The 12,041-nt window shown below is 44.6% G+C and overlaps 1 protein-coding gene across 1 annotated transcript in view; it reads left to right on the top strand.

The window, feature by feature from the left end:
* TSPAN5 (tetraspanin 5) overlaps positions 1 to 4,400 on the top strand; it is a 173,361-nt gene extending 168,961 nt beyond the window's left edge. The window contains exons 6-8 of the mRNA XM_065877429.1: positions 1,379 to 1,426; positions 1,523 to 1,639; positions 4,050 to 4,400. Of these exons, the coding sequence (XP_065733501.1) occupies positions 1,379 to 1,426; positions 1,523 to 1,639; positions 4,050 to 4,115 (231 nt within the window). The 3' untranslated portion in view covers positions 4,116 to 4,400. The remainder of the gene's footprint in view (positions 1 to 1,378; positions 1,427 to 1,522; positions 1,640 to 4,049) is intronic.
* The last annotated feature ends 7,641 nt before the right edge of the window (positions 4,401 to 12,041 follow it).

Here is a 12,041-nt window from a genome sequence, read left to right as displayed (position 1 = left end):
CTTTACCACAGGTTTGATTGTATTTTGAGTCAAATCATGTGCCTGGTATGTAGAACAGCTTAAAATGCAGCACCCCTGCTGTAAGTTAAAAGCCAGAATTGAGGGTTAGAACAATGAATGTGAGAGAGAAGGTGCCCCCGGCCCTTCCGCCCTCTTCAGCCTCTCTCTGGCTGGTCAGTCCCCAGGTGTCCTCTCCCAGACCCGCCCTTCCCCACAAGGAGCAGAGCCGAGTGGGCGCTGATGAGTTCATGGCCGATTTTCCCCTGCAAGGTAGGGGGGGTGCGGGGCTCTTTAAAAGGGGGCGTGGTTCGTCTGTAAGGATACTGAATCATTATGCTGTACCCCTGAAGCTAATACAATATTGCAAATCTACTACACTTCGATTTAAAAAAAGAGAGAGAGAGAGAGAGAAGAGGGGACAGTGGTCTGAGGTAGCAAAGCACAGCTTCTCGTAGGCTGCCCACCAGAGGTGGTCTGAAGGGGACAGAGTCGGTGAGGACTGCTCTGAGCCCTCAGCGGCAACGCCAGCCTTTCCCACTAGCTCACTTCTCCTTTCCTCTGAGGAGGCTGGGAGGCAAGAGAGCGCCCAGCACAGAGCCCAGGGCGCCCACCCAGGCAGTGGATGCAAGCCCTGCTGTCTCCGTCTCCAGCCCCTGCCCTGAGTTACCGTTCCATCAGAAGAATTCTGAAGATTCTCAGGTGTTGTGTCCCCCTTTCAACGACAGATCCTCTGGGTAGAGATATCCCATTCCATAAATGCTAAGCTAATAAAATCCACCCCATACCCTCCAGAGGGGAAACATAAACAAACCTAGAGCAGCGCAACCCACGTTTCAGATCAGGCCTGTAAGATTTCAGGGCATCTGTCCGTGTGCTGTGTGGTCAGGGTATCATTTTTAATTATCAAAATAATTCATTCTCATTGAAAAATCATTTAAATCACATACAAGTATATAGATTCAAAAGTAGAATTCCCCCCAAAAGATCATAAGTGAAGATAGTCATTATGAAAGTAATTATAAGAAACCTTTAACTGTGGTTGTTATGTCTCCAGTTTCCTAAACCCGTAAGCTTCTTGAGATTATCAACTTTGAATCTAGAGCCTTCCACATAATGGAATTACTAGTCTTTCTGATGTTTCCTGAGTCTCAGTTTTCCTCACTTGGAAAGGAAGGGATATTTGATACCTACTTCCGAGGATGGTTATAATAATTCCATGGAATTATGTGTAAAGGTGTTTAACATGGTGCCTGGGACATCTGTGTGCCCAAATAAGCATTTTCTGACCAGCACTTAACAGGGGTCTTCTGCTGACCCCTAGGTGGGCTTTCTCTCTGACAAGAGTGAATTTCACTCTTCTGTTTCTTTTCTCCACCAGGAAGATGTCATCAACACTCAGTGTGGCTATGATGCCAGGCAAAAACCAGTAAGTGGAAACTCATCTTGTCGCTTAGCACGAAGGGTGTTGGAGGAGCTTTTGAACTTGCTTAGTGATGCTGTGCTCTCCTCTTCCCTTCTGAAGGAAGTCGATCAGCAGATTGTAATCTACACGAAAGGCTGTGTGCCCCAGTTTGAGAAGTGGTTGCAGGACAACTTAACCATTGTGGCTGGTATTTTCATAGGCATTGCATTGCTACAGGTAAGATGGATGTCGCAGGGAAATGATGCCCTGGGAGAGCGCTCACCAGGACAGGAGCTTTGCTTATTCACCATCATTTCACAGTTTTTAAGACACATTGGAGGGCTGGGGAACAGACCTCAACTGTATTTGGTTTGTATTTTATTGAAGCTCTGATTTTAGATGCTACTGTCCTGAAAGACTTCAGGAAACCTTTTTTTTTCCTTTTCAAGAAAGAGAAATTGACTGGGTCAGTATTTGCCTGCTGGCATTCCAACATTGCCATGGGCTCAGTAATGCGGCATTGTGACAACCGGTCAGACAGGAATGGTTAGAGCCTTGCCCAGTGGCAAGGCTAAGGCTTTTTGGAGTTTCACAGATACGCTCTGCTCCTTTCTCTCTCTGGGCCACCTTGCCAAAGTGCTGTGAGGGAAGAGAGCACCTACTTTTCCTCCTGGGAAGTCCCAAGAGCTAGGCTTTGCATCTTATGGTGATGTGATACCTTTAACTTAGAGGGTCACAAATGAGGCGCCATGGTTGAAAGAAATTAAAGAAGACCTAAATGAATGGAAAGCCATTCGCATTCACGGATTGGAAGACTTAATATTGTAAAGGTGACAGCACTCCCGAAATTGATGTACAGATTCAGAGCAACCCCTACCAAAATTACAACTGCCTTTTTTGCAGAAATGGACAAGCTGATCCTACAATTCATATGGAAATTCAAGGGACCCAGAATAGCAAAACAAACTTTAAAAAGCACAAAGTTGGAGAATCCACACTTCCCAATTCAAAACTTACTACAAAGCTACCGTGATCAAGATAGAGTGTACTGGCATAAGGTTGGACCTACAGATTAGTGGAATGGAACTGAAAGTTCAAAAAAGCCTCTGTATCTATGGTCAGCTGATATTTTGACCAGGAAACCAAGACCATTCAATGGATAAACAATAGTCTTTTCAACAGACGGTGCTGGACCAACTGGATATCTATATGCAAAAGACTGTATTTGGACCCCTAACTCACATCACATATAAAAATTAACTCAAAATTCCCTGGCGGTCCAGTGATTAGGACTCTGTGCTTCCACTGCAGGGGGCCTGGGTTTGATCCCTGGTTGGGGGTGGGGGGGCGCTAAGATCCTGCTAGCCTCATGGTTTGGCCAAAAAATAAAAATTAACTCAAGACAGATCAAAGACCTAAATGTAAAAGGTGAAGCTATAAAAGTTTTAGAAGAAAGTATAGGTGTAAATCTTTGTGACCTTGAATTAGGCAGTGTTTTCTTAGATACGATACCAAAAGCACAAGCAACCAAAGGAAGAGTGGACAAATTGGGCTTCTTCAAAATTAAAAACTTCTGTGCTGAAAATGATACTATCAAGAAAGTGAAAAGACAACCCACAAAATGGGAGAAAATATTTGCACATCAGTACATCTGTTACGGATCCTGTATATAGAACATATGAAAAGCAACTCAACAATAAAAGAAGACAAACCCAATTTAAAGGTGGGCAAAGGATTTGAATAGACATTTCTCCAAAGAAAATACACATTAGCTATTTGTGATGACCTCGTTAACTGTGAGGGAAATTCAAATCAAAAGCACGATGACATACCACTTCAAACATATCAAGATGGCTATAATAAAAAAGACAAACCAAAAACAAGAGCTGGTTAGGATGTGGAGAAATTGGAACCCTCATACATTGCTGAAGGGAATGAAAATGATGCAGTCTCTTTGGGAAACAATTTGTCAGTTCATGAGAAAATTAAACAGAGTTACCATATGACCCAGCAACTCTACTCCTAGGTGTGTGCCCAAAAGTACTGAAAACATGTTCACCCAAAGAGTACACAGATGTTCAGAGCGGCATTATTGGCAATAGCCAAAAAGTGAAAACCATCTAAATGTCCATCATCTGATGAATGGATAAACAAAATGTGATGTATCCATATAATGGAATGTTATTCAGCCATCGGAGAGATTGAACTACCGTTGCAACATGGACGAACCTCGAAAACATTTTGCTACGTGAAAGCAGACCAACACAAAAGGCCATATGTTATATGATTCTGTTTATAGTAAATGTCCAGAATAGGCCAATCCATAGCGATAGAATGTGGCTTAGTGGTTGCCAGGCCTGTCGGGATGGGGGTGGGGTCTGGATGACTGCTCATGGGTACAGAGTTTCTTTTGGGGGTAACGAAAATGTTCTGGATTTAGATAGCGGTGATAGTTGCACATCCTCACGAATATACCGGAAATCACTATAAATTATACACTTTAAAAGGATGAACTTTGTGGGATGTGAATTCTATCTCAATTTTAAAAAATCAAAGATTTTTAAAAAGTGGAATTCAGTAGCCAAAGAAAAGCCTAACCTCAAGTTAAAAGTTCTACTATTTGACTGTCTTTTCCTTCCTTGCCCAGATTTTTGGGATCTGCCTGGCCCAGAACCTGGTGAGTGATATTGAAGCTGTCAGGGCTAGCTGGTAGAGCGCCTGCAACAGCTGCCTCCAGACACTGGACAGACCCCGCCTTCCTGACCCTCCAGTGCGCCCAACTGATACCCATGCTGCACGGACCCTAATCACAGAGGCATCCTGCGATCCCACCTGATGGAGCTGCCATCAGAACTTAGTTTTGGGGGGGTAGAACTGGGAAATGCTGCTCACTGACAGAATTAAAAAAAAAAAAAAAATTAACCAGTATGAAAGTCGTTGCGCCGTGAATCTCTGTTGTAGCCATGAATTTCTGGATGGTTGGACACTTACCAAATGAGAAAAAAAAGGGAGGGTGGGGGACCCAGATGTACTGAATTTGTGGAAAAGGCTTGTTCTCTGCTTCGGTAGTTGGAGGGCTGCCTCCTGTGTCATGGCCTGAGGAAGTGCGTCTTTTCTAAAACTCAACCCCTTACCTGGGAGGGCTGTGGTTTCTCGGCATCCCTTCACTGTACATTTCAAGGAACTGCTACAGCCATGGTCCCAAGAAGAAAACAGCTTGCCTTTGGGTTCAGATTTTGTGACCGCATTCAACAAGGAACTTGGGTGGGCACGTCTGGTCTCTCCTGAAGTTTCTCCTCGTAAGAGAAGTTGTATATTCCTTGTGTGCTGAGCAGGGGCTTTGGAACACTTCACGATGCTGAATTTTAGCAGGACTGATCTCTTTTCTAAGTAGGCCTGAGCTTTATTTATCAATGAAATCCAAGGAGAAAATGAGGTTAATGAAGAGGTAGTAAATACTGCAGCCTACCAAATTAGTCGCTGGATTCTTTGGAAACTCTGGAATACTATGGGTTTCGTTTTGTTGTGGGTGTTTTTTTGTTTTTGTTTTTTTCTTCTTCCAAAAGTGAAAGCTATGATACAGTTTCTTAAATTTTAAAGATTTTTTTTTTACTCAGCTCGAATATTAATTTTTTATATAATCTCCCTGCATGACCTGTGAATCAATCCACCAACTCCTTTACCTGCCGTCTTTTCTACAAACCTTTAAAAACGTTATTCGGTCAGCATTGCTTTCTTGGGTTCACAGCCTTTAGAGATGTGTCCTCCCTGTCTGCGAAGGATCCACCTGGGCCATCGCAGATGCTTCTGTGGACTCAGCACTCTCTGAACCGTGTCGGTTGATCATCGTGGCCTCTTCTGCAGCCTCCCCGTCTTTCTCTTTGAAGGGAATTAAACCCAATTCTGAAATGTGGACACAATCAAAGCTTCCGATGGTTTCTTTCTTCTGGTTTTAGTTCGTTTTTATTAAAAACAAACGAAAACAAAAACAAAAAAAACCCAGAGTGCATGGCCAGAGCTCCTTTTCTTAGTACAGACTCACCATCCGGATGGTAACAAAGCACAAACTCTTTGGAGGGGAGAGCATCGATGGGGCGAGTGTTCTGTGATACGAGGTGGGAGACACTTCCAGATGCTGCCACCTGCCCCCATTCCAGGTGGGAGGGACGAGTTTTGCCCCCATGTTTTAATCATCCAGGTCCACCAGGATGTCGCACCCCCTGGGGAGGAGATGTTAGTCTGGAGCACTGGGAAGACCACAGGTGTATTTTACGGTGATGACACACTTACCAACACAGAACTGGGCAGCCAGCTAGCATAGTTGGTGGAAACTTAGCAAGGTTTTCCATTTCAGCCCCATGTTGCATCGCTGTGGCTGATGAATGTGTCCGTCTGCTCAGAGAAAGGACAAAAATTCTTTGAAAATCTAGGCTCCAGAGTTAAGGTGTGTATGACTCTGCATGTGTGTGTTTCTGTGTCTCTGTGTAGTTAGAGATGTTCGTTCCATATTCTGGCTGTAAGATTATTTTGTTTCATCTCTGCCCCCACCACTGTTGTCATTCCGTATTGTCATTCCAACATGGGGAAGACTTGAGCTCTCCAGTTGGCACTCTTGTCTTGTTTGTTACCTCATTCTCCAGTGAACTCCACCTGACCAGTTGATTAAGAATCAGGCGAGCTTCCCACCCTTTGGCACATCCAGTGAAAGGCCAAACAGCAAGTTCAAGTGAGTTCTAAATTTTAATTAATCACCCTTTATTTTTTACACTTGAGAGTGGTTGTAATTAAAGGTTGTCATTAATAAACTTGGTTCTACCTTACGTGGAGTTATGTCTGTCTTCATTCTCTCTTGCAGTTGTGAAATTCTCCAATCCAGTGGTGATCAAACTTAAGTGTGCATTGGAATCACCTGGAAAGCTTGTTAAAACACAGGTTACTGGGTCTGCCCATCCCCAGAATTTCTAATTTAGTAGGTCTTGGGTGGAGCTTGAGAATGGAATGTGCATTGCTGACACGTTTCCAGGTGACACCGTTGCTCCTTGTCTGGGAAGGACACTTGGAAAGGCACCGTTCTGATCAGGTTCTCTCAGAGGGGAAAAGGAGAGGGGACATTTTGTGGCTGGGGAGGGGAAGGCCCCTTGTGCTGCTGGACACGGACTGATGAGAGACGGGGGCAGAGCTGGGGATGGAGGAAAACCTCTGTCTCTGAAATCATTGTCTGCTGGTCACAATCACCTGGGCACCACGTAGAATACAGATCAGACCTTGCCCCGAGCAATTCTGGAGTGGGAGAGCCAGAGCCTGTATTTTTAAGAAGCTCCCGTGAAAATTTAATGCACAGTGAGATTTAGGACCCGTGGACCTAGGTAAATCTTAATAATATTCACAGGCCTTTTATGAGAAAATAATTTCTAGCAGTCTCAGAGCAGGAGTCTTAAAAATCTAAGTTTTTAAGATTAAAATGCCAATGTAAATGTCCTTTCATTGTGAAGTATCACCTCAGAAGCCTCTTTCAAACTATTAAAGACGATTTTCAAAGATCAAAAGAAAACAAGATTTTATGGTTCACATAGTATTCTCGGACCCTGACACTATGTCTCAATACTTGTTTGAGAAACAATGTGCCTCACTTCCCTGGATATTTAAGACAAAAATGTTAGTTTGACTATAAGGAAGTTTATCAGGGGTAACTGGAGATAACTAATCCCTATTTCTTGAGTTTTCCTAGCTGTGCTATAGAGCTTATCTGTGCACGTGAGGTAATTGGCCCTCCTTGTTCAGAGCAAACTCTGGGCCAACAAAGGAGAAATGTTACAGCTCAGAGGTAAAAAGGTGCTTTGTCTACAAAACTCAGAACTTACAGGAAGTTTCTTCCATATTTAGAAGGGGATGATTATTAAATTTCTCTGTCTCTGTTGTTTGACCAGCTCCCACAAACATCATTTGTTTCTATGATTTAAAAATATCTGATAGTTTTTTTTTTTTTGAAATGAATGCAGGAATTCAAAAGCAGAATTTCGTGTCATGAAGCACTTGAAAAAGAAGTGCCTTTCCTTGTTCTCCCTCCTTCTCGCAAAGAATAAACCTCTGCTTCTCTTGCAGCTTTCTTCCTGCCCCAGGTCTCAGTCATCCTTCTCTCAAGGGGGTGCTGAGAAGTGTCTCTTGGCTTTTTCTTATTATGCAGACTGTTTCCTCCTGCGTGCCCCGTGTGTGTGTGTGTGTGTGTGTGTGTGTGTGTGTGTGTGTGTGTGTGTGTGTGTAGCGGGTGGGTGGATGCACTAATTCTGCCGTTTCCTGGTTCTGCGGCCTTGGACCAGAGCCCTGGGAAGCCGGTGGGCTGAACAATGAGAAGCCTGGGCCCAGCGACCTGGCAGGCCTTCCCCAGCTCTTTGTCATTTACTCCACGAAGCCCTCCTCCTCTAGGGAAATCCTGTTGAGACCTCCAAGGAAGAACTGGGAAGCTCTCCATAAACGCTGGCCAAGGAGGTTGGTGGCCAGCTCTCTCCAGGGAGGCCGGGGGGCTGTTTCTAAGTGATGCCCTTTCAGCAGTAGGAGGCCTAGTCTTTGAATGAGAAGGAAAATGCACTGTTTGGAAATACTTTAGTTTTGGCCTTATCATGGTGACATGATAAAGTCTATACGTGACAACAGACAAGACAGATGTATCTAGGTGTGGGTAGGGGACAGAGAAGGGAAGCCAAATTCTGCACGGGACCAAAGCCATCTGTAGACTTGAGCGTTTCTTTTTTTGGAAGAGTTTGTGACAGAAGAGTTTATAAAATTATGGTTTTTAAGGCTTATTTGAGGTATTAAATACAGTCTCCTTCGGGGAGTGTTCATGCTGAGTAGTACTCTTTTAAGCTTGGCACCAAGGAGAGGATGGGTGCCTGAGTGAGTTCATCCTGGTATCCTTTAACCTAAACCAAACTCCTCAGGACCTGCCCTGGCCAGTAATTCCTTCACTTCCAGGAACCCCCAACAGGAGGAAAGCTGAAGGAAGAGCAGGTTCGTTCCTGGGCTTTACCCTGTGAATTTACTCTGAAAAGAAAATGGTAGCATGCAAACAAGGTAGTGCTTCGCATGGTGTTGCGCTCCACTGAATGTGTCGTTGCAGTACGTGTAGGAGAGGGCCAGCTAGAAAGCCGCCTTTTAAACCTGGAGCTTGTCAGCTTGTATTAGCTTTTGCTTTTGCAGAACGACTGGTTTGAAAGGAACGTTTTAACAGCCTGCCCTCTAGTGGCGACCTTGTAGAACCACTCCTGACTTGAGTTGGAAGAGTCACTACAGTCTATTCAGAGACCCTTGCTCTTTGGAGAAACTTGAGGGTGTACAGCTGTATGTTGCTTGCTTAGGGTGGGTAGGTGTTTTATTCCTTTGACACTCCTGAAAAATGACAGAGTTTGCTTTTGGAAAGTTAGGGAGCAGGTGTTAAGCTCCCTTCACCATCTAAGTCCCAATCTTATGGCTGGGACTTTCCAGGTCACTGTAGCAATGTGTACAGGTTGAAGCTGGGCCCTGCCCTCCTGCCTAGGCTCAGACGAAGTTTCTAGAAGGGGTGGAGACAGTCTGAAACTGCTAATCTGCCAGGCAAGAGGCACTGCCTCAGTCAAAATGCCCAACGAGGAGGGGAGGTGCACTGAGCTTTTACACTTTCCCTCCCAGCTCACCCCTACCCTCCACTGGCACTCTGGAGGCTTCTGTGACACAAGGCCCCAGTGTCCTGATCTGCATCTGTATTCCTCTTCAAGACAAGCAAGTCTTCTGAAACAAAGATTAGATATTCCTTGTATTCCCTCTAAAAGCACCCCTGTGGAGTTTGCTTTGATCTGAGAATTTGCAACCTTGATTTTAAAGGCTAAGACTGGTAGAGTGTTCCTGACTGTAACTTGTGTTTTAGGAGTTTGTTATAGGTTGAATTGCGTCTTCCAAAAATTCATGTGAAGTCCTAACCTCCAGGACCTCAGAATGTGACCTTATTTGGAAATAGTGTTGTTGCAGACGTAATTACAATGAGGTCATACTGGGTGGGTTCCTACTCCAGTAGATTATTGTCCTTATAAAAAGGGGAAACTTGGACACAGACATGCACACAGGGAGAAAGCCATGTGAACATGAAGGCAGAGATCAGGCGATGCATCTGTAAGGCAAGGAATGCGAAAGACTGCGAACGAGTCACCAGAAGCCAGGAGAGAGGCATGGAATCGACCCTCCCCCAGAGCCTCCAGAAGGAGCCAACCCTGCCAACACCTTGGTTTTGGACTTTTAGCCTCCAGAATTATGAAACAATAAATTTCTGTGCCTTAAGCCATCTACATTGTGGCATTTTAATAGTGCTAGGAACCTAATAGACTTTGAGCACCTATTGCTGGCTTTCAGGCTGGAAATGGTAGGACCATGTGCTGCTTTTAGCTGGTAGAATGTGTATGTGGCTCTTATTATTTGAATGGATGCACCGGAACATGGCTAAGGACTTGCTCTCTGTATCTGCTTTCAGCTCTTTGAAAACAGCCTTGATACGTTTTGTGGGGCATTTAAAACAAGGGATGCTTTATTACATGATGATTAAAAATGGTCACACTGGGGTGGAATCAAGACGCTGTACTAGGATGATGCAGAATTTGCGTCTCCTTCCAACGAGGGCACCTACCAGGCACCAGTGGGGGACCACGGACACCTAAGGGGACAGGAGGAACCCCCAGCTACCGGGTAGGATGTGGGGCATGGGGGGAGTGAGGGGGGAGGAGACGTGGAGGAGGGATGGGACTGGCGCCTCTGAGGGGTGGCTGGGGGAGGGGAGGAGTTCCTACACCCAGCGGGATCCACCCACGGTTAGGGGTCCAGTGGGGACAGGGGAGACCCTGTGGGAGACAGTGGGGGAGGGATGCGAAGGAACAGAAGGGAACGTAGCCTGTGCTTTCCCTGTCCACTTAGGCCCCAGGGAGCCTGTTTGGCTCCTGGGCCTAATCCTCTGCCCTCGGAGCCTCCCTCCTGCCACGCAGAGCGCAAGCTCCACCCTTACACCCCCACCCAGGGCACCACCTCTACACTTGGAGACCCCCTCCAAGGCGCTGGGCCTAAACCCCACCCACACACCCTCACTCAGGGCCCTACCTCCAAAGTCTGGAACTCCACACTCCAGAGGCCCTCCTTTCTAGGTGCTGCCTCTCCCCTTCCGGAGGTCCTAAGCAGAGGCCCCACCCCACGCTTGAACGTCGCCCTGCCTAGGTCTTGCCCCACCCAAAACCCTGACCCTGCCTAAGTTCCACCCCCCTCCCCCCCGCCTAAACTCCGTCCCCATAACCAAGGCTTGTTTTTTTTTTCTTTTTTCCTCTTTTAGATTGGGGTTCTGTTTTACCTTGTTGAGTCTTTTAAAATTTTTATTTTTCCTAACAAATCTTTTATTTTTCTAATTTTATTTTATTCTTTATAATTTGTTATTGTTCTCTCCTTTTGGCTTGTCCCCTCACCCTTTTTTGTTTTTCTCTGTTGTAGTTTTATTTTACCTTGTTGCAGTTGTTTCAGTTATAGTTTTATTGTTCCTAATATATTGTAAATTTTTCTACTTGTATTTAGTTTTTTATTCTTCGATATTGTACTGCTCCTTTTTTTTTCTTTCTTCCTTTTTTTTTTTTTTTTTTTTTTTTTTTAAATTTACCGCTCCACTTTGGTTTCCAGGCCGGATGTCGGGCCCAAGCTCCTGTGGGGAGACGTCCAAGTCCAAACCGCTGGACTAACAGAGAACCTCAGACCCCAGAGAATATCAATCGAGTGAGGCCTCCCGGAGGTCCTCATCTCAGCACCAAGACCTGGCTCTATCCAACTGCCTGCAAACTCCAGTGCTGGATGTCTCAGGCCAAGCAAGCAGTAAGACAGGAATACAGCACCACTCATCAAAAAAGAAAAATGGAAACAACAAAATAATATGTTACAGACGAAGGAGCAAGGTAAAAACCTATAAGACCAAATAAATGAAGAGGAAATAGGCAACCTACCTGAAAAAGAATTCAGAGTAATGATATTAAAGATGATCCAAAATCTCGGAAACAGAAAGGAGAAAATACAAGAAACATTTAACAAAAATCTAGAAGAACAAAAGAGAAAACAGTGATGAACAACACAATTACTGAAAATAAAAATGCTCTAGAAGGAACCAATAACAGAATAACTGAGGCAAAAGAACGGATAAGTGAGCTGGAAGATGAAATGCTGCAAGTAACTGAGAGGGAGCAGAATAAAGAAAAAAGAAGGAAAAGAATTGAGGACAGTCTCAGAGACCTCTGGCACAACATTAAACACCCCAACATTCGAATTATAGGGGTTCCAGAAGAAGAAGAGAAAAAGAAAAGGTCTGAGAAAATATTTGAAAAGATTATAGTCGAAAACTTACTTAACCTGGGAAAGGAAATAGTCAATCAAGTCCAGGAAGCACAGAGAGTCCCATACAGGATAAACACAAAGAGAAACATGCCAAGACACATATTGACCAAACTATCAAAAATTAAATACAAAGAAAAAATATGAAAACAGCAAGGGAAAAATAACATACAAGGGAATCCCCATAAGGTTAACAGCTGATTTTTCAGTAGAAACTCTGCAAGCCAGAAGGGAGTGGCAGGACATATTTAAAGTGATGAAAGGG

The sequence above is a fragment of the Phocoena phocoena genome, chromosome 5 (assembly GCF_963924675.1).
Source record: "Phocoena phocoena chromosome 5, mPhoPho1.1, whole genome shotgun sequence".
In the NCBI taxonomy this organism is placed as follows: Eukaryota; Metazoa; Chordata; class Mammalia; order Artiodactyla; family Phocoenidae; genus Phocoena; species Phocoena phocoena.
The sequence above is the reverse complement of the archived record's forward strand: the minus strand, read 5'-3'. Positions and strand labels throughout refer to the sequence as shown.